This window comes from Limanda limanda, chromosome 4 (genome assembly GCF_963576545.1).
Source record: "Limanda limanda chromosome 4, fLimLim1.1, whole genome shotgun sequence".
Taxonomy (NCBI): Eukaryota; Metazoa; Chordata; class Actinopteri; order Pleuronectiformes; family Pleuronectidae; genus Limanda; species Limanda limanda.
This window is the reverse complement of record NC_083639.1, coordinates 17,529,308-17,551,690: the sequence shown is the minus strand read 5'-3', so window position 1 is coordinate 17,551,690 and position 22,383 is coordinate 17,529,308. Positions and strand designations below refer to the sequence as shown.

General features: G+C 43.1%; 1 protein-coding gene across 1 annotated transcript; it reads left to right on the top strand.

The window, feature by feature from the left end:
- Positions 1 to 48: 48 nt before the first annotated feature.
- dido1 (death inducer-obliterator 1) lies at positions 49 to 21,737 on the top strand. Its single transcript, XM_061069394.1, has 17 exons — positions 49 to 131; positions 1,512 to 1,605; positions 3,243 to 3,361; positions 3,648 to 4,698; positions 6,297 to 6,696; positions 7,770 to 8,159; positions 9,936 to 10,161; positions 12,877 to 13,444; positions 13,554 to 13,713; positions 13,860 to 13,976; positions 14,128 to 14,241; positions 14,619 to 14,766; positions 14,863 to 15,355; positions 15,566 to 15,713; positions 15,856 to 15,945; positions 16,046 to 16,241; positions 17,467 to 21,737. Exons 3-17 carry the CDS (start codon positions 3,280 to 3,282, stop codon positions 21,162 to 21,164), a joined length of 7,881 nt encoding a protein of 2,626 aa, XP_060925377.1. The 5' UTR covers positions 49 to 131; positions 1,512 to 1,605; positions 3,243 to 3,279; the 3' UTR covers positions 21,165 to 21,737.
- The last annotated feature ends 646 nt before the right edge of the window (positions 21,738 to 22,383 follow it).

The following is a 22,383-nucleotide window of genomic DNA, read 5'->3' as shown; positions in this document are numbered from 1 at the left end:
TAGACTTTCTGGGAGCATTTCCAGTAAACGGTCAGCCATCTGCCGCAGTCAGTCAGCTCCAGCGGGAATGGAAAATGGAGGATTGACCGAAGAAAGACTAAGGGCATTTCATCGGTATTTCTATCGTGCAGGTGTGTAGAACATATCTATGACATATCAGCCTAAGTATCGCAGTGTTTTGGCCCCTGTGTTACTCGTCTTTTGTGTGTTTTTGTCCTGTTGTGAGCTTGTCCCACTGCAGCTAACCAACGCAAGGTTGAACGCGATGCGCCGGACGTTAGCATCTACGTTTAAGTTGTGTAGTCAGGCTACGTTGTTCCACACGGTGTATCACATGAAATAGTAATATATGGCTTTGTATTGCGTGCCTGTTGTGGCGGCGCTTCTAGTAATTGGATTGTTGTCTAAGCGGCTACTAGCTACATGTATTGCGTGCTGTTAGCTTAGCGTGTTAGCTTCAGGTGCACGTTTTGCAACACTCGCTTCCATGTGACAAATCCAGACGGCTAACAGCGAATCGGAACAGTTCAAACACGGAGCCGTTTAGCCTGAGAGTTTCACAAAGATCTGACTAATGTATCCGCTCGATGTTAAATCCAAGTTGTGCGTATGATTTGCGTTTGCCACTGGTAGCTAGGCTAGCTGCTAAGACGTGTGCTAGCGTATTAGCAGTGCGGCCATCGTTGAGTATGCGGCCGTGGTTTGTTGTTTTTTCGATAAAATACACACTCGAAACCGATATGGCTCGTTTCGTTCACATATGCAGCGCAGTTGTTATTGTATACGCTTGGAATCGACGTGTAGTTGTGATCAGGAATTAAGAGTTTTATCCTGCGCATTACGGCCGTATGTAGCAGCAAACGTCATATCACCACACTATAAAGCCACTGTGAAGTCGTCCCACAGCTGAATCGGCACACATATATCGATCTAATCGCTGTGTCTCAATATGCGATCATATGAAAATAAATAAATTATTTGCATCGGGCCACTCCCACCTTCCCTGGCAACAGTTTAGCTCTATTCACGTGGCACGGAGTCGTGACCAGCGGCACACCATTGGAGGAACTGGGTTTAATCTCATCCAGTCGTTGGATGGATTTGTCCCCCCAGTGTTGACTGTGCATTGTGTGAGACTTGTCAATTTATCAAGACGATTATAAAAGCAGATATACTTATGGCCATTATTCCATACACATGCATGTATTTCTTTAATGAATTGCTATGGTTTAAGTATTTCCTCTGCACAGCATGCTCTTCTGAACCTTGAAATAATACTGCAAAACTTCAGTGTTAGATTAGATATGTTATTTAAGTTATGTTAAGTTCAAACCTAAATTGAGTGCCTGGAGAACTGGTAACTATTCCTGTTAGTAAACATCTTTTCATTTCTAGAAGAATTTTTTTTTTTTTTATTATGCATTTTATTGTGTTTACTCCTCTGCTGTTGTGGAATCTCAGCCTTTCAATGGAGCATGGTGCACCCTAACTTGTTTCTCTTTCTTTGACAGATCCTTTAACGTTTACCAAGACAAATGATTACTGCTCCAAAGACTTTGTCTGGTTTGAAGAATCTCCGTGCTGCCTATTACAGCTGAACTGCAGGTACAGACATGGGCTATTTTCACAATGTGCTAAATTAACAAATTGGAACTGGAGAATCTTAAGGGAAATACAGTTTTATTATTATTTATTTGCATTTGCAGTAAGACTTTGCATAAAAACACCTTGCCTGTCTATCAACCAATTTTTTACCCATAAATGTATTGGCCACTCAATTTTTGTATGTTTTTATATATGCATATGATGTGACTGTTCACAGATGTTGCGACAGTCTCTCCTTGTCAGTAAGAAACATGAAATGGTAAACATCCGCCATCTTGCTTTTGCTTAGACACTATCAGAACAAGAACGGGCTGCGCAATCTACCACACACAAAAAACAAAAATTCCTGGCAGAAGTGTAAACAACAGGCAAGCAATACAAACTGACACATTCTACTGGGCTGTGTAATGCTTAAGGACAACGTGCACGGCTTTCTTAAATTTTCACTCAGATATTTAATAAATATTTTAAACATTTACATAGACATCAAGAATGTCTTTTCAAGTCCATGTAATTTTAATAGGCTGACAAATGCAATGTATGGTTGAGCTTTATTCTCTCGTTCTTGATACACACAAACAGTGTATCTGTCAGGGAACTCTATCCACAGTTTAATGCACATGGAAAGTGCTGGTGATCACATTTGTCCTACTATAAAAGAATTGCATAGGCTCTCGCGCGCTCTCACACACACACTCAGCTGACGTCCCTGATTCGCTACAGTTAAAATGTTGATTTGTCTGAAAGAACGCCACGATATCAGCCCTGATCCTCAGACAATTATCGATACCTTTCCTAAGTGAGTTAAATCTTTCTTCAGAGCAGCACTTGTATTCATCGTCATCTTCCGCTCGCCATCTTCCACTCACGTTGACACGCACAAAAACAGGGTCATCGGACATGTGTAAACTCAGACGGGGTAAAAACTAAATTTGTAAACATAGACAATGTATGTTCGCTTGGCCATGCACAGTGTGAATGATAGACCCAGAGGAGCAGTAAATTACTGTATACATAACTTCTCTACAGTCCAAACATGTATGAAAAGACCCCAAATGATCCCTGTAGGCGGATCCAGTTGGACTTGGTGGTGCTGGGTCCAGGCTGTGCAGCTGTCCGCAGGCCCTGTGTCAATTCAATAAAACCATTTTGGAATGGAAATAATACATTTCATTTTTTCTATGTCAGCATAGACCACTTACTGTATGGTAGGTCTATGTTACCAACAAACCAAAAGCTGAACGACTTTAACACTATATATTTTGTTTATTTATCTCAAGTCATATCGTCTTAACAACGTTCAACAATGTTATCGCAATTTTCCCTTATATCGTGCAGCCCTAGATGTGTAATTTTTCAGGCTGATAACCCTATACATTATTCGGTTAGTTTTCCTCTTGGTATTGCGTCTCCTCCTCCTTATGTTGTATGGCTTCTAATCTGCACAAATATAACTTGTTTGTTACTCTATTCTGGAGCCAGAATATAGCAGAAAAAAACATTTCTGCGTTTTAAGACAATCCCTGTACTGGCTAATTAATATAAATCTGTTACCCTTTCACCCTCAGTATTTGTCATATTATGAACTGACAAAGGTTATTCATAGCTGGTCTTTTGTGCTCTTCTCTTAACTGTAGAAATTGAGTTTGAAAGTAGTGATTGACTCCATCATCTATGGAGGAGAATGTGAGCCCTGAGCTCTCTCTAGCTCCAGTGCCAGAGCAGAGCCAGGACCGCATGGATAGCTGCTCTCAAGGTACCTTGGTTGAGCTTCTTTTCCTTCATGAGAAAGGGGTGGGAATGTTTTAGCAATAGTTGGCACAATGGTGGTGTGAGGTTCTAGGATCTTGAGTGGTTTTAATTTTGGGTGAAACTGTATGAAGGGGTCCAATCCAAGTCAATGAATAATTTTCAAATGGGTCTTGATTTATATTTTTATGTGATCACAAAACAATTCAAGTAATTTTCTTGGCAGTGTTGCTACGTTGCACTCTTGTGATTACAGGCCATGATTGTTTTCTTTTCTGATTTTCTGTCGACAGGTATTGGAGAGGAGGATCGTGAACTGGCTGAAACTGAAAATGTGTCCAATGAGACTCTAGAGGAGCCAGATAAATCTTCCAGGGCCAGCAGTGAGATAAGGAAGACTTGGGGTTTCCGTCAGTCCACTGTTGCAAAGAGAGAAATGCCAGTGGAAGCAGCAACTAATAACTCTGACAGCCGCTGTGCTGTAAGGCGCAGCGGTAGGCAGTCGAAGCGGACTGACAAACTCGAAGAATTCCTCTTGACAGCGAAAAGAGGTTCGAGAAAGAGTACCCCTCCCAGTCTGGAAAGTGGAGATCCCCCTTCCCAAACCCCAACCGATGTTGAAACCGCCTCAGAGGCCAGCTTCGATGGTAATGCTGACAGCAAGGCTGCAGATGATAAGGCAGAGTCCCCAGAGAGGAGGACGCGAAGCAGCACAAGGAAGCAAACTCAGAGGCAAACCCGAAGTGGCAGAGTGACCAGAGGAAGTGGTGGAGCCACAGCCAACGATGAGGGCAGCTCTGACAATGAGGAGGACAGCAGAGATGCTATCCAGAAAGACCAGCTACAGGATAGCACCGAAGAGGAAAAAAATGATTCCCTACCCACACATGCAGGGAGTACTGATACTGCAGAGCCTCCCCCAGAGCAGGGCTCTGCGAAGAAAAAGTTGCCTGAGGAGATAGACAAACAAGAAGAGACAAATGACGAAGCAGAAACGGATGAAGAATCTGATGAGGATAGCGAAGAAGACGAAGCTACATCAATGGTGGTAAAACGTGGACCAATAAGAACTTATGTCAACAAAAAGAAGGAAGCCAATAAGAACACTACCCCTGTTAAAGCTCCTCCCAACAAGTGCACCACTCCCATCAAGATCGAAACTATCCCTAAAGCACCCCCAGCTGCTGGAAACACTCGCAATCCCCAGACGCAAGAGGACAATGATGAGGAGGACGATGAGAATGAATCTTCGACATCTTCGTCTTCATCATCCATGGATTCTGACGAGGGAGGATATGATCCCAATGCACTTTACTGCATCTGTCGCCAGAAACACAACAAAAGGTATTTTTTATTAATTGTTGCTTAATAGTTGTTTCTTTTATATGATTGCTTAGAAGATGTTGAAGATAATGTGCAACTGTAGGACGTCACTTTAATTAAGTTTAACTTCTGCTTTTTGACATTGAGCCAGTTTTGTTTTGTTTTTATTCTTAAGGGGTGATATGTAAGTTATTTTCATTGCTACATTGCCAATGATTGCATTAACAGCTGTTAACTCACAATTTCATCAGATATGTTGCACGCTCAGCATCCGCCTTTATTCATTAACTTGCCACTTGTGAAAAACACCAACATTAACTATATTCTTGCTTCATTTTCAATCGCTTACTTTCTTTTAATGAAATTGGCATGCTAACCATCTTGCACCAGTAAGGCCAGCTCATCAAGTCGCTTTACGCTTCTGAGTTACTTTTGCCTCCAGCCTGCCTTGAAAAGTAGCAGCATATTACAACCTAGACTTGGCTGAGGTTCTTGGCAAAACAGGGAAAATCTATCTTTAAGGCCCCAAGGTATTTTCCTGTGAAACTGTCTTAGGCAGGAGCAACTACCAGCTGCTACATTTGTTTAAGGTGTGACATTAATGAGAAACAACTATGGTAACTCCTAGTGTAGGCTGCTGTAGCATATGTTGTAGCCAGCAAGTGGTGAAAATGTAGCTGCTCAAGGGGCAGCTACATGTTTACATGGAGTGAAAACAAGGAACTAAAGAATTTGGAATTGAATTTAAGAATGAAAATTAACTTTGTTACTCACAAAGCAGAAGAAAATGACTGACAGGATAATCACAACTCTAAACCAAAGATTAAATGTTGGATGTGGAGACACATAATGATTATAAATCCACCGCTGGAAGTTCCAGTGTCTTATATTTTAATTTTTTTAATTACATTTTCTGAACCTGACAAAACAATTTAATAGTGTTTCTAAAGCAGCAACAGTGTTTACCACAGTAGAGGCCCTATTAACTCAATGTGTCACTGGAAACAAATCCCACATGTCTTTAGATTTATATATTCCTGAGTGAAGATTAGAGACAATAAGAGCACATACAAGTCAATGTCAGTCCTCCCTCTGCTGCTGCTGTTATTCACAGGAGTGAATCAAAATGAGGCTGCTCGATTAAACATGGTCAATCATACTTATAGATCACAAGGACTTAGAAATATAGGCTGTTCTCCAATACAGGTCTGCTTAAAACAAAAGCAGTGATTTTGGAAAGCAATACAATAGGATCAGTTATATCACTACTGGAGAGTATTTCTTCTTCTAAAGAAGAGCACAGAACAACACTAAAGGGTATTCTTGGTGGAATAAAGGGTCTTTGCTCTTCTCCTGATTGGTTTCAGCAACCATTGTAGACAGATGGTTTGTCCTATCCCCTGCCTAGTAGTGTTTGTGAGCGCTTGCACTTCCATCTCAAAACAGTTTGCAACTAAGCCCTTCCAGGTAGATGCACAGATAATCAGATGTAACAAACCATATAGTTCTGTGTAACTAACATCCGTTGCATCAGGTTTCCCTTCAGTTTGAAATAATTAGGTTTGTGTTGAGCATCGTGTTTTGAAGAAGCTGCACTACAAATGTCCTGTCCTCACTAGGTTTATGATCTGCTGTGACCGCTGTGAGGAATGGTTCCACGGAGACTGTGTGGGAATCACTGAGGCTCGCGGGCGCCTGATGGAGAGAAACGGGGAGGACTACATCTGTCCAAACTGTACTGCTAAGAAAAATCAGGTGGTAAGGCCTGCGACGACAGGCCTCTCGACAAATGCAGAGGCCGGGAGGCTCAGAGCTGATGCTGCTTCTGCTGGGATCTTGTATGCAACTGGCGAGAAAGCTTACACAAGTACAGCAGACAATGGTCAGGCTGTTGCAACACCTCTGTCATCCATATCAACCGGACATGAAGAAAGGACATCAGAGGATATGGGCATCAAAGGCAGGATAGAGAAAGCTACTAATCCAAATGGGAAAAAGAAGATAAAGATCTTTCAGCCGGTAGGTCCTTGATACTGATTCCAACTTAAATGCTTAAAATATCGCTGCCTTTATGAGGATAGCCATTGAATCATTGGACAAGTATACATTGACACATATATCCTGATATTAACCAGATAAAACCAATAGTTTAAATAAGACACTGCCATGTAAGTGACATTTCTTATTACTTTAACCCTAATTAGACCACACACAGAAGTAATTCAACCTATGGTGGTAGCTGTGGTGGTAGCTGTGGTGCACATGAACACCGTTACCACGGACATCAGATTCACAGAATAAAGCGGGAAAGAAGTTCTTGTGAGAGACTATATAGAGCTATGCAATGCAGTAACGGATCCAACTCAGATCTCTTGTGTTAATGAGAAATGGTTCATTATGAAACTTGCAGGAAAAGTTAAAGTATGGCTGGCCACAGCTACAGATAATTAATGAGAAACTCTGTTGGAGTAAGAAATATGAATGGACTATTCTATTCGCAATGTGTGTAAACATAATGTCTTATGTCTTATTCAGAATAAGGTCAGTAGTCGGAATAATGACAGTCAGTCCATGTGAGAGTTGCCACTGGCTGAGTTGGTGTGTGCATTGTTCAATGTGCATGTAAAATGTTGTTCCGATAATCAAAATTTAAACATTACAATTATACCATTGTGAACTTTAACAATTCATACTAGAACAAATATTTTTATTTCATCACTGCCAAAGAGCTGAGGTGGGATGTGTATTTATGTCTTCCAGTTATTTGAACTATTGCTGTATTTTGAGTCTAAATGGGTAGCGCTAATATATTTTATAATGGAGATTAGGACCTTTAAATTTAAGTCCAATGGCATCTGCTTTCTTGTTGACATGATTATATAAATGTCTTTCTACAATCCAATGGTTGAAGGCATAGTTTGAGCACAGAGCATCTAACCACTTCAAACTGAAAGTGTCTTTACTAAGAATGGTATACATATTTCCAAAAAAAACTAGATCAATTAAATGTATGTTAAAGGTATTGTAACACCATACTAAATGACAATATTCGTCATTGGCTGTATATTTTATTTTGCACTGCACTGGAACAGGCACTACAGCAGACAGCCGGGCCAAAAGCAGACCAGAAGACGACACCCATGGTGGAGAAGAAGGCAGCGCCCACAGCACAGCAGAAAGCAGCCCCTGTCCCGGAGCCTAAAGTGGCATCCAACGTGGAGGTGAATACATCAACAGTAGCAGAGGTGTCAGAGGAGAAGACCAGTCAGAAGGCAGTGGAGGTGTCAGAGGAGAAGGCCGAACAGAAGGCCGAGGAGTCCTCTCCAAAATGTATCGGGCCTGGTTGTGAGAATAGCGCCCAGCCAGATTCAGTGTACTGTGGGAACGACTGTATCCTGAGACACGCTGCGGCAGCCATGAAGTCGATCACCGATGTCAAAGAGCCCAACCAGAAGGAACAGAAAACCAACTCAACACCTAAGGTAACTTGGACCATCTGAAGTGATGGCCTTTGGTCTTCCTGCAGGAATGTTCACGCCTTTCACCGAATTAGCTGTCTAGAGTATCCAATGCAACATCTGTGTTAAGTATAATGTCAGTATCAACAATGGAAAGAACATTCTTCGATTCCGTGTGTAACTGCCAGTCTGTCCATGACATAGACATGGAGATGTACTATTTCAGTTTTCTTGTCTGAACAGTTGAATTTCCTGAAATACATTTTCTTGCCTGAATGTTCAGTCTATTAGCGTAAGAAGTTACATCCAACATGGGAGAGTTGTGTATGTATGTCCTGTCTGTGGATAATTTGAATCATAAGATAAATTGTGTATATATTTTTACTACATTTTACACATCAAATTCGTTTGAAATCCTGTTCTAATGATGGTCCTGGCAGTTTCAATTTGTTTTGCTCTGACTGCTTCAGAACGAAATACTGGTTTAACGTTTAAGCAAAAATATTCAACACATGGTAATTGGCAGGCGTTGCTCTCTGGTGAGAGAATATTCAGATGTTGAAGTGCCTGTTTGAAGATACAAATTCAATGTGCAGAAATCCAAAATTTGTCGAAAAAAACTGACATTTAACTTGTGCTCCATTAGGAACCAGCTCCTGGGGGCATTAGGTTCAGCTGTCAAGGCTCTGAATTTAATTCAATGACTCTTTTCAGTTAAAGTAATTTTATAGATGAATTGCCATGAATTGTGAAAGTGAATAATCTTCCCATTTACACTTGAAATATTGCATTATGCCTGTTTTATTCAATAGAAACTTGAAAATGAAATTACTTTAACTTCCTTGCCTTTATACCAGATAAGTTACAAACTGTTATTATGCATTTGTCCTCACACGCTTTATTTCTAATGTCCTGCATCATTTATACAGATAAGTATTATGCAATACAGTGAGGGGAAAACTCTTAGCTATAGACTTAAATATATAACTAGTATATATCAACATCCACTTTTCTTTCTTTTACTTTTCAAATCTTGTATTTGCGGAATATGAACATAATTTTGTCTATGGTCCCTCTAAGAACCGTTAGTCCTAGTCTTGTGTTGAATAGTTAATTCTTCCTTTTAGGGAAGTTTCTGTGGTTTTAGTTGTTGCAAATCGTGCTTCTTTAATTCTCTTTACAGCATTAAAAAAAATTCCTGTTCTCTTATTACTCTGAAAGCTCCGGTTGGCTGTGAGCTTGAGCTCTCAAAGGATCACAGAGAAAACAATAATGCATGAGACATTTTATCTATACATGAATGAATTGTGGGCTCACGGAAACACTCTTCATAGAGTTTTAACACTTGAATTATTGCTACTTGTAGAAAGCCAGACATTGATGAACTTGCTCTCATAAAGTGTCTGAAATTAAGTTTTGCCTCACTGGCCCTGACCTGTAAATGTACCTGCCAAGAATCCTTTGGTCTAGTGTATGTGTATTTCCACATCAGAAGTTTAGATGGTGCTTGTCAGATGCTGCTGAAGTGTGTGGAAATGCCATCAAGTTACTCCTGTTAGTTATACTATGCACACAGTGTACAGTGGTTAAAAAAGACCAGACAGAAACAAGGCAAGTGTCGGTGATTAAACCAGGTGTAGGTTGCCCTGGTATTTAACAGTTTGTCACATTGGGAATCTGCTCTTTAAAACCCACAGAGCTCATGTCAAACATTTCTTTATTTTGACATTCGTCTTAATCAACCATGTTCACTGTGGTGTTACTAAAAGACCTAAATGTATGTTTCTTCCATCCTCACAGAGGAGCACCTCTGGTGGGAAGCAGACACAGAAGACGACCCGGGACGATTCCGATTCCGATTCTGATGAAGACTACAGTCCTGATCCAGATGAGGATGACGAAGATGAGCATGCTGAGGAACACCCGCCCCCGCCAGCCACTGCATCCTGGTCCAGCGACCATAATTACATTGCCGCAACACCAGAAAAGACTACACCCATATCACCATCAGTGTTAAACAAAAAGTGTATGTATCTCTTTGAAGGTCTAAAGCTGTTGTCGAAACCACAATGTTGTTTTTCCATGATAAATGTGGTTCCTGTCCTGCTAACACAATTTAGATATGATCAGTGCATTTGGGGAAGAACATGAACTCATCTGTACACTAGAGCATCGACTGCTTTCCAAGGTGTTGTGAGTTTAATCTATGTAAAGTTTGTTAATGAAATGTTGGCAGCTGTGGAAAAGGTAAGTGTGGTGTTGTGTAAATATTCAATAATCCAAAGGACTTTTATTTTGAAAGGGGCACTCTGTAGATGGCACACTGTCAGTAGAGAACCACCCGGCCTGTGCAACAAGTTATACAGTGTGTTCTGTGGCTCTGCAGGAGCTTTGTGCAGTCTGGGAAACTATCTCAGCTGAGGCTCTGAGACTTTAAATTCTACACAGTCTGTGTTACAAACCAGAGGCAGTGTAAAGATGAAGGCTTTGAGAATTATAGAATCCAGCATTTTTGGCTCTTGACCCACGTTAAGGACTAAAAGACAGCATACCTCGATATCTGCTGCACTGATTTCAACTGCACTTTCTATACGAGTGAGAGGCTCAACTCTACCCGAAGTCTAACGCTAAATCCTCAGAGTTCCCTTTTTGAAAAGCTTTCACGTAAATTGCAGGTTTGTTGATGAAAACCTGTGAAGAACCGTGTGGCAGAGAGGAAAGCAGGGCACTAATCTGAAATTGAGAGCGGTCAGCTGACTGATGCTTTGTGATGTATGGATGTGATGAATGGGATGGTGCTTGTGTGTGTGTGTGTGTGGACTGAGTTAAATTGACCTGCTCTATTTGCCTGTATGAGTCTACTTCCTGGGTTCATCAGCTCAGCTGTTGGTCCCAAAAACAGGTCCCTCCCCCTCTCCCTCTGACAGGTAGGTGTTTCAATATTCCCCCATGTTGAAGTGGACCAACGAAGCTAACGTAACCTCATATTGAGCTGATAAAAACACACGGTTGTTAGACAACCGTGTGTTTTTCCTGCCCTAAGTTTGTGGGTAACAAACTTTTTCTACTTTTTTGATTCATATTGAATATAGTGCATCCTTTCTCGTAGGAAACTGGCTTAAAAATAAAAGGTGATATAACAGATTTTTGGATGCCTCGATTGATTATGTGAGCAGTGTTGGCTTGCTGTAGGATATCCTGACCAGTTCTGCGCAAACAAGCATTTATTACTGATCAAACTACACCCTGTGGAGATGTGGCCCTCAGGAGTCCCTCGATGGTGATCAACCGCACAAGAACCTCTGCTAGACCGCTGCAGTGACAGGAGACCAGCCAGGGACAATGCAGTGAAGCCCAGGAAGGCCCCAGAAGATGATGGGAGAACAAGGCCAAGCACAGTTTCAGAAGAGATCCAACTTAAAAGATGTCCACACACATTTTGCATCAGATGAGAGTTGATCAATGTTGATGGGATAGTTTGTTGCAATGAAATGTGGACATTCCCAGTTTGCTCACCTCCATAAGTGGTCATTGAAGGCAGCATTAGTGTATTGATTGCATGGACTATGCATGCTAATGTAGTATAAATGCAGGTCAGGAGACCAGAATGATCACTGAGGAAGTTGTGGCCTATTAATTTTCTGACTCATGCCCATACCTTTGCTGATAATTAGATTCTGTCTATATATGATCCTCAGAAATTGATTATGGTTGCTTTGTGTCTCAGAACTGTTTCTCTGAACAGGATTAATGTGGTTCATGTTTTAGATGTCTAGTGTGTTCAAGTGGGGTTTATGCTGTTGCAGCTTTATTACACTGGGACATGACAGATGAAGCAACTGGCAAGAGCAGATTACAGTCTGAAGAGGGATTTGATAAGTGTGTTGACATCTTGGTGCAAAGTGCTTCATATATTACACTGATCATTTGATGTTGATGGTTGGATGCATTCATGACATTTTATTATACATTCAAATGACAATCATAAGCAAGACTTGGATTTAGTGGTTTTGGGGTTCAGAGTTTGTCCCTTTATGAGCTGCTGATAGTATTTGTTGCTAAGCTTGTGATATGAATACATTTAGATGTATAGGTTTTATATGGGTAATTAATCTTCAACTTATGATTCCCACTTTGCATTAAATTTTTTATCCAATTTTCAGGGTTGTAGATAATTTTTGCCTTAGTCTACAGTGACAGGAGGGCTGAACTACATCTTAGTTAACTGGTCGATGCTCATCCCACATTCAAGTGAGGAGCTGGTTCTTCCTTAGTAACTCACTGAGTTAAGGATCCCTGGATATGGGGATCATGTTGGTTTATGAGGCAGAAGTGCACCTCATCATTTTCGTTGCTGTCAAATGATTTTTTGGCAACAAAAATATTTTTTTCTCAAATGTTCCTTCATAAACGGTACAAAGCTGCTGTCACTGCTACAAATAAAAAAGGACTATTCATGGGGACAGTGTCGTCAACTATTAATTTTGAACCTTGATTGCCAAGTATGCAAACAAATTGTATCAGCTTGAGGAGGTTTTGGCAATTCATTTATTTTCAGGTTTTATTTGAGTTGTCAAATGAAAAAATCCATAGATTGTTATTTTTCAATAACAATATTTTTTTTTCAATAACAATCTAACATGAAGTGATTTTATGTATTTCTATTGGTACTGTACTGACTTATTGCTTCAGTTTAATATTCCATAATTTTAAAATGTTTGATCTTGTTCTTGACTTTCAGCCCCTCCCGAAGAAGAGCTGCTGAGTGAGCAGGCCCAGAAAGAGAAGGAACCAACCGACACTCCTGACAAAACTGCCCCAGCGTCTGCAACACCAGTCAAAGCAAACAACAAAAAGTCCCCGACCACTAAAGCTGCCAAGGTTTCCCCAAAAGGCAAGAAGCCAACTCCTAAAGCTTCCAGCTCAAAGACCTCCAAGAACCCTGTGACACCCCCAAGTAAAACGGCAGCAAAGTCCAAGAAACCAGTGCCGCCGACCACCCACGCCCCATCATCCCATCCTCAAGGTCCCATCCACGTCACGGGGGCACTGAGAGCCGTCAAGTCCAACTTCACCATTCCTAAGAAGCAGCCGCAACTAAAGGACAATGTATCCCGAAGTCATTCCTCTTCATCTTCAAGAGTCTCATCGCCTAAAGTTTCTTCACCTTCCTCCAGCCACTCATCATCTTCATCCAGACACTCGCACCCTCCTTCGTCAGCACCTCCTGTGTCCTCCATGCCACCTCCAGCCAACAACCAGATGAGACAGAACATCCGCCGCTCGCTCACAGACATCCTGTATAAGAGGTGTGTCCCATTCTCTTTCAGCAAACCTTTGCTGTCTCTAAAGCTTTTGAGTAAATCCTTGGTTTTATTCTTTAAAGCACATCTTTTTTGTTGTGTTCTTTATTACCAGGGTGAGTGACAGTGACGACCTGAAGATGACTGAGAGTGAGGTGTCAAGGCTGGCAGTTGCGATAGAGAAAGAGATGTTCAACCTCTGCCTGAGCACTGACAGCAAGTACAAGAACAAATACAGGTCCCTCATGTTCAACCTGAAAGATCCCAAAAACAAAGTGAGTCAGCACTGTCACATATCCAGTACATATTCCCGGGAAAGTACATATTTAATGTCTGTGTGTGGAGCAGCTCTCTGTGGCTTTTATGGTTTTCCTCCATAAAAAACCATAACTGGTTAAATAACTGGTGTGTTTTTTCACAGGGTCTGTTCTACAGGGTGGTGGGTGGCGAGGTCAGTCCCTTCAGATTGGTGAGACTAAGCGCTGAGGAGTTGCTTTCCAAAGAAATCTCTGAGTGGAGGAAACATGACGCTCCTGGGGTAAATGTTATCTCCTTAACTAAAGAACAAGCACAATTGAGCAGCATTTGGAATTGTGAGGCGAAACACACTCCATGTTCGGCTTGCAGGACTTAAAATCTGTGGTTTTATTTTCCTGTTTGGTGACATTTTATGTATTTTTCTTCTGCAGGGCCAGTCTCCCAGTACGCGAGTCCATTCAGGCAAGTCCAGACTAGGCAGCAGGCACGACTCTAGCTCTCATAGCCTGGATTTAGAGGACGCCCCACCAACATCGGATGCAGATGTATGTATCGCTGCCGCCACTTCCTCTCGCATGGCTTCTGCTGCAGTAAGTGGTGGCGGGCTTTTCTCTTCTATCTTTAATACCTTTCACTTTTGCACGGGTGTCACCTAAAGTTTCTTCACCTTACAAACTCTGCACAAACTTTGAAATCTGGCCAAGTTGCTACAGTTACCAAGAAGCCAGTCTGAACACATTTTTCCGACTGTCCTTGAATTTCTTTTTCTGAAACTCCATCTTTCTTATCTTGTTGCCGCAAAACCTACTTTCATCGACCTTGCGCAAAATACTCTCATGTACATCTTAGTAATGGAATATTATGAATTTGAAGTGGTAGAAAATCTAATATTTGACCATGATCATCTTTTCTGTGTCCTCAGGACCTAGATGAGTCGGTTTCAGCTCCGTCCCCTGCTAGTGAGGGCGGCAGTGGCAACAACGTGCTCGACATTTTCAGTAACATGCTCAAAGACACAACTTCAGAGCACAGGACTCATCTGTTTGACCTCAACTGTAAAATATGCACAGGTAAATTAAAGTTTGACATGAAGGTAAAATCCAGCGAATCATTTGTTACGCAGCCGATTATGCTTCATTGTTGTGTCTTTTAATTTTGCCCTCTAGGTCAGAAGATGGAAGATGAGCCAGCATCTAAAAAAGCCAAACTGTCTAGACCTTCAAGACAAGAGCTGCATTCAACCAGGTCAGGTGATGCCTCTTCTTTAGGGCAACCACAGGACTCCACAGCCTTCCAGCACCAAGACCCCTTAGTGTACCACCCGAGCGCTCCATCGTACCAGTCCAACATGGAGGTCCCTGAAGCACAGCCACAGCTTTACCAGGAGGACCTCAGCATGCTTGTACCTCCGGCCCAGGCCCCCACACCTGTTGTACCCACTGTATCCTCAGTCAGCATCACCCGCAGGGACCCTCGCATGGCCAGGCACAGCTCTGCTGTGACTGTCACTTACACTGCTCCAGAAAAGCCCACCAGCAACTTACCAGAACCACTTCCTGCTCCTGTTATTGCTCCAGTGGAGGTTGTGCCCAAGGCACCACTGCCGATGCCTCCAGCTTCACCATCCTCAGTGGCTGTCTCAAAACCATCGAAAACAAGGTGTATATTTGTTTTACAGCAATATATTATGTTTACTGTGTGATTACATTAAGAATATATATGTTCAATTCTAATTGTACAGTTTTGTTAAAGTGGAGTATAATGAGACAAGGGTCACTGTTCTCATCTGAAGCTCTTTATTTGTTCGAGAAGCCTTGATATGTGGCTTCTGACGTTTTTTCTAAGAGAAACATGGGTTTGGTTTTACAGTTCACTTGAGCCTCCTCCTGAAGGTGAGACAGCAATTTTCCTCCATGGTCAAGAAAAGATTTGGAAAGGATTCATCAACATGCAGACAGTGGCCAAGTTCGTAACCAAGGCCTACCTGGTCTCAGGATCCTTTGAACACCTGAAGGAGGTTAGTTTTTCTTTGGTATAAGTTTAAATGTAAGACTGGTCATCATATCGAACATTTGTTCATTTGTTAATGAATGCAGACGTCTTTGGTGCTCACACACACAAGAAAAAGCATTATATTTAGTTTTGTTGATGTTCTACAGGACTTGCCAGACACCATTCATATTGGAGGCAGGATATCTCCTCACACTGTGTGGGACTACGTCGGGAAGCTTAAAACTTCTCTCTCCAAGGTTTGTGCTAGCTTGTAGAGAGGTGTTCACCATTTTCATTTTTAAGGCCTTTTATTACAGACGTACTGATTTTTGCTCTTTTTAACACCTGTGCCCACAGGAGCTGTGTCTGATCCGCTTCCACCCAGCTACAGAGGAAGAGGAGGCGGCCTATGTGTCTCTTTTCTCTTACTTTAGCAGCAGGAAACGATTCGGTGTGGTGGCCAACAACAACCGCCGGATTAAAGACCTCTATCTCATCCCACTGGGCTCAAAGGACCCTTTGCCCTCAAAACTATTGCCGTTTGATGGGCCAGGTAAGCAGTTCCAGGAATACGCAAAGAGTTCTCCGTATGTCAATGTATTTGTTTCAATACTGTCTTGTTTGTTTATTACTCTTTGTACATGTGGTGAGTATATTTGTCTGTACACCTTTGCATTTGACTCTGGTTGAAATGAGAGCTTGTTTGATTCCTGGGTTTGTACTGTAGGGGGCACTCACACTTCTTGTTGAGCCTCCCCTGGTAAACACCTCTATGCTGTGTATCTGAGTTTGTATCACACATCTCTAATAAAAGAAGTTTGCATCGCAGGTTGGTGCCATTTGAGTCCAGTCTCAGCCTGTTGTTTCTTACGATTTGGCTCAGTCTAAACCAAACTGAATACCTGTGTAATCAATAAATCGATTTGAGGTAACTTGTCAGTCACTGTACACTATGTCGCTGTTGATATGGGAACATGCTGCACTACTGGAATGAAACATGTTTTTAGACATGTCCTAAGCGAAGAATCAGCACTTTATCTGACACAGAAGTCTTTAAAGCCAGATAGCACAACTGTCACATGACATTTTCAGCTGTGGTAAGTACAAGTTGGTCTTAACTCAGAGGGGCTCAAACATCCATAGATCTACTCCTGCATAGAGAAAAGAATATTGGATTGTGACGTTTTTCTTTTCCTAGGAACAGACTGCTAATGATCAAAAGCGATTTCAAATGGAAATAATTTATGCTCGTGACTCTGGATGTGCCGGAACAATAATATAATAATTTAATTGCAGTCTTGTTTAGCCATATTATAGGTGCAGTCAGAGGAGGATTTAGTGATTTTATTTCTGATAATATATTGGTTTTATGATAAACATCTTCCTATCACGTCAATAACAAAGGCAGGCCTGATACTTGTTTCTCTGCAACATTCATTAATGTCCACAGCTTTTTTTTCAGTTTAAAAGAAATGACTTGAATTTAACAACAGGTCCTGTGCCCATTGGGTTATTAGTTAAGCGTAGCCAAGCTTCCCATCCATGTCATTTGCTATGTACATTCCAATGTTAAACTTGACAGAACTTTGGTTTTATACATTATAAAACCTTGTGTGCAACATGTTCTTGCTGTTTTTACTGCGAACAATCTAGAAGCTCTCATTTCACCAGGTTGTCTATTGCTTAAGTGAAAGATTCCCAAACCTCATCACGTGTTCAAAGTAGTTATTGTGGAAAAAGCATTTTTAAGATTCTTTTTTTTTTTCTCCACCTTGCAGGGCTGGAACCTGCCCGACCCAACCTGCTCTTGGGGCTGTTGATCTGCCAGAAGGACAGGAAGCGTGCTGGTGCTCCAGTGGAAGCTGAGGAGAAACGGTCAAAGACTCAAACCAAAGAAGACGAAACCGGCCTTCTGAAGCCATCTCCCTCAGTCAGAGTAGAGAGAAGCACACGACAGAGTCAGGAGATCTCCTTCAGCACAACTCCTCCAGGAACACCTCCATCCAGCTCCTTTGAAGCTTCCAGCAGCATTGTGACAGCCGCCTCAGTCCTTTCTCTCTTGTCCTCTGTCAAAGCTCCCCCCACCACTGGCAAGGAGTCCCCATCCTCATCCAGCACTGCTGCTTCCTCTGCAGCCGCTGCAACTCCTCTCGAGACTATCCTCAGTCTTTTTAAGAAGCAAAAGCATGACTCAGACGCTTCCAACTCTCCGATTGATAAAGGCGAGGAACACTCCCTACCACCATCTACACTGCTAGACCCCTTTGTGAAGCAGTTTGCCCAGATTTCTAAAGAAAAACCAGTGGAGGAGGATGAAGATGACCGACCATATGACCCTGAGGAAGAGTATGACCCCAGTAGGGGTTACAGTGTTCCCCAGAGGCCTGTTGAGATGGTAAGAAAATCTGAAGTCCCAAAGCAGCCTGTGGTGATTGCGAGTGAAGTTGATGATGTGGCATATGACCCAGAGGATGACTCGATATTTGATGAGGTGAAAACGTTAGTACCAAGTCAAACTAAGACTGCGGCTGCAAGTATCACTGATCCACAGAAGATCTTGGAGAGCCTGAAAATTATCGGGAACAAGATATTACAGAAAGAGGGAGATCAGCAAATATCCGCCACAGGGACACCTGGTGCCTCGGACACACTCTTAACTCCAATTAACACATCCCTTTTGGCCAATAGTCAACTACTGCAGCTTGGCAAACAGGTGGAGGCACTAGTGAAGTCTTCATCGGTTGCTCCCTTGATCAACCAAAGGAGAGATCCTCGCCAGATCAGGGATCCTCGTCAGGCTCTGGCCGGCAGGAAACCGACTGATGACTCTGAGGAGTCAGAGGAGACGTCTGCTGTGTTGGCAGATTCTACACCTCCTTCAGAGCCACAGCTGCCCGATGTTCCTGATGTCCCAGACTCATCAGAAGTTGAAGAGACAATATTGCTTCAAGAGAAAGTGAAAGCTGAGACCCTTCCCTTCATGGACTCGGACATGTCAGAGGTGTCAATTCCTTTATTAGGAGAGGAGGTGGAACCTGACATGGAGGTCAACTATATGGATGAAAAAGTGAAAATGGAGGAACCTGAGCCAGTTAAGACAGAAACAGAGATGGACATGTACAGTATTTGGCCAAATGCTGCCAGTATTTTAAAAGCTGGCGATGACTCAGAGTATGAGGAGAATAGCCAGGATGCACCAGCCACAAGCTATTATGATGAACCAGAACATAACTCCTCTATACCTTCAACAATCCCAGTGCTCACTCAGAGCATACCGATGGTTGAGACTCAGACCCATCACATATCGCATCACATGTCGGCACCTGGCTTTGACAGCAAGTACAGACCTCCAGCGGACATCCCTCCCCTATCCACCTTCCCCCCTCCCCATCAGATGCAAGGACAAAACTTGATAATGAGGCCTCCACCGATGTCTTTGCCGCCACCCATGCAAGGTCTTCCTCCAATGTCGGGGCCTCCTCCAATGCAGGGACCCCTGGCACATATCCATGTTCCTCCTCCTGTACGTGCTCCTCCCCCCATGCAGGGTGACAGTCAGCAATTCGGCCCACCTCCGGCTGCTTACACCCCCTATCAGAACCAGTGGCCACGCACCCAGCCGCAGCAGCAGCAGCAGCAGCAGCCTCTTCCTGGACCACCTCCTCAGAATATCCTGCCACCCAGAGGACCACCACCACCATTCCCTCCAGTGGCCCAAAGAGGCCCTCCTCCTCAAATGTTTGATCCCTCCATTCCCCCTCAGCACATTGGCCAACAAGGTCCCCCTCCAGGGCTCCGCCCACCTCCTACTTTTGATGGACAAAACAACTTAGCTCCACCAAGATTCACAAGTCCGCCACCACCTTTTAATTTCCCAGCAAACAGAGGTCCCCCTCCCTCTTTCACAGGTCCACCCCCTGGTCACTTTGATAACAGGCTTCCACCTCCGTCCCACTACCCAGGGCCTATGGGAGCCCCTCAATCTCAGTACAGCGACCTCAGAGCCCAGCCACAAACGATAGACCAATCTCGAGGTCCTGCTGAACAGTATAACAAAGACCCTCCTAACTCTTTCAACCTAAATGTGGAGCAAAATCTAAATGCTCACCATATTTTCAAAGACCATCAGGGCCCCCTGCCTGGTCCAGCATACCGGGGACCGCCTCCTAACCAGTATGAGGATAGAAGAGGTCCACCTCTCGGTGGGGAAATGAGCAGACAACCCTTCAGCCAGCATAACCAGTATGTGAGTTCCGGGCCACACTCCTCACCACCTAACCGTGGTTCTTTTGACGACCACAGAGGCCCTCTGCCTCAGGAGAACAGACCACATCCATCTCAGCCTTTTGGAGGATCAGAGCGCTACCGCCTCGATAGGCACTCAGATGAGGCTAGACCTATTCGGCATGGGGGGCCGCTGCTGCCAACTCCTCCAGAGGCTCCCATAGTTCCTCCAAGTCGCATAGGAGCCCACAGTCCAGACCTGCATAGGGACAACCACTGGCGTCGCCACTCCCCTGAAATTAGGAGGAGGAGCAGCAACACCCAAGAGGACCCAGAACCTCACAGTGGAGATCGCTTTAGTCGCTTTGAAGGAGGGCACAGGGAACCTGTTCCTGGTCCCTTGCAACCCCCGGAAGAGAGACTGAGGGAGCTGTCCGAAGATCCCAGGAGGGAAAGAGAGCGGGAAGTCCCGCATGCTGGCAGACCATCATGGGACAGGGGGCAGGGGAAGCGGTGGAGCAGAGAGCGAGAGTGGGACAGAAGCAGAGAGAGAGAACGAGATCCGGAGCGAGGCCGAGAGAGAGAACGAGATCCGGAGCGAGGCCGAGAGAGAGAGCAAAATCAGGAGCGAAGCCGAGAGAGAGAACAAGATCAGGAGCGAAGCCGAGAGACAGAACGAAATCAGGAGCGAATCCAAGAGAGAGAACGAGATCAGGAGCGAAGCCGAGAAAGAGAACGCAGCAGAGGGCGTGAGGGCGACCGGCACAAGGAGATTGAGGCAGAGCGACAAAGGGATCAAGACACCGACAAGAGGAAAGACCGGGATAAAGACCGGGAGAGGGACAGGCCCAGGGAGAGAGACTCTGACAGAAGGGACCCTGACCGAGACAGAGTTAGGATCCGCGACAGAGACCGTGAGAGAGACCGTGAGAGGAGACGGGAGAGATCTAGAAGCAGGGAGCGAGAAAAGGAGCGAGAAAAGGAGCGAGAAAAGGAGCGAGAAAAAGAGCGAGAAAAGGAGCAAGAACGGGAGCGCAATCGAGACCGGGAGCGAGACCGTGACCGTGGGAAAGATCGCGGGAAAGACCGCAACAGGGAAAGAGAGAGGGACAGAGACAAAGACAAAGACAAAAACAGGGATCGCCGGGACAAGAGCAAAAGCCGGGAAAAGAGAGAGGAGAAAAAGGATAGCAAACACAATGTAACTAAGGATCGTGAAAAAACTGCAGAAAAAGACAAAAAAACATCCTAGTCAGTATCAGGAACACTACATTACAGTGAGGCTGTTTAATCTTTCAACAGTTGAAATCATCATTGCAAATCAGTAGATCATTATATTTCCACACTTGTGTTTCTGCACTAAAAATGTTTGTATTATCTTTGTCACCTAAAGTTTGAGTTTGAGAAAATAGAAAAACAAATCACATTTGAGAAAATAAAAAACTGAAGGCCATCTTAGTTGCTTGTATAGAACATGTATCAAGTAGGTAATTGAGTCCTATACCATGCACCTTCCTCCTGTCAATCTTTTTTTTTTTTTTACAATGCAACCGATTAACACACCATTTGTAACATGTAAATATGAATATATTTGTGTATATACTGATGTTTTTAATCATACTTTTCTAAGTAGAGAAAATAAAAGCCATATATCTGAGATGGACCGTGTGAAAAGAAAGGAAGCAATGTTGATAAACGGTGTGTTTAAATGTCGAGCAGCGTTGAACTCAAAGGCTTCTATCTACAGTATATACCCCATCAATGGTCGTTAATGACATGTCCTGAGTTTGTTTCAGCTCAACTAATAAAAACTGTTTGACATTAATCTTGTGATATGTATTTTGTGTGTAAGATTATTGATTAACGTTTGGTTTTACAGTAATGTGAAATTTCTGCTCTGTACACTCTGGGTCATTAATTGATATCAATTCATACCTTCGGCCTGGTGATAACTTTGAGCCTGATGTTTCCTCCTGAGTGAAGGTTGTGCTTTTAAACCCTGTTTTTATAAGTAGAAAATGACACACAGCAACCTCTTCACTGTGTTTACACAGTATGATTATAATAAACCTTATATATATAGCACTTTTTAAAGACACAGTTTACAAAGTGCTTTGGCAACAAAGCAAGAAAAGTAGATTAAAACTTGAACACGTAGACGCAGTAAAAATAAAAATAAGGGAGCTAGTAAAATAACAGGTGAAAAGAAAACAATCAAATCACAGTATCACTCGAAAGCAAGTCTAGAAAAGTGGGTTTTAAGAAGTGATTCAAAACAAGTCACTGACTCTGCTGTTCCAAAGCCATGGGGCTCTGATGGCAAAGGCACGGCCACCTTTTGTTTTCAACCTCGAACTTGGAACAGCATGCAGGGCTCCACCTGAGGATCTAAGGCACATAAGGGGTCAGTAATTCTGTGATGTAGCTAGGGGCCGGACCCTGGTGTGCTTTAAAACTGATGAGTAAAGTCT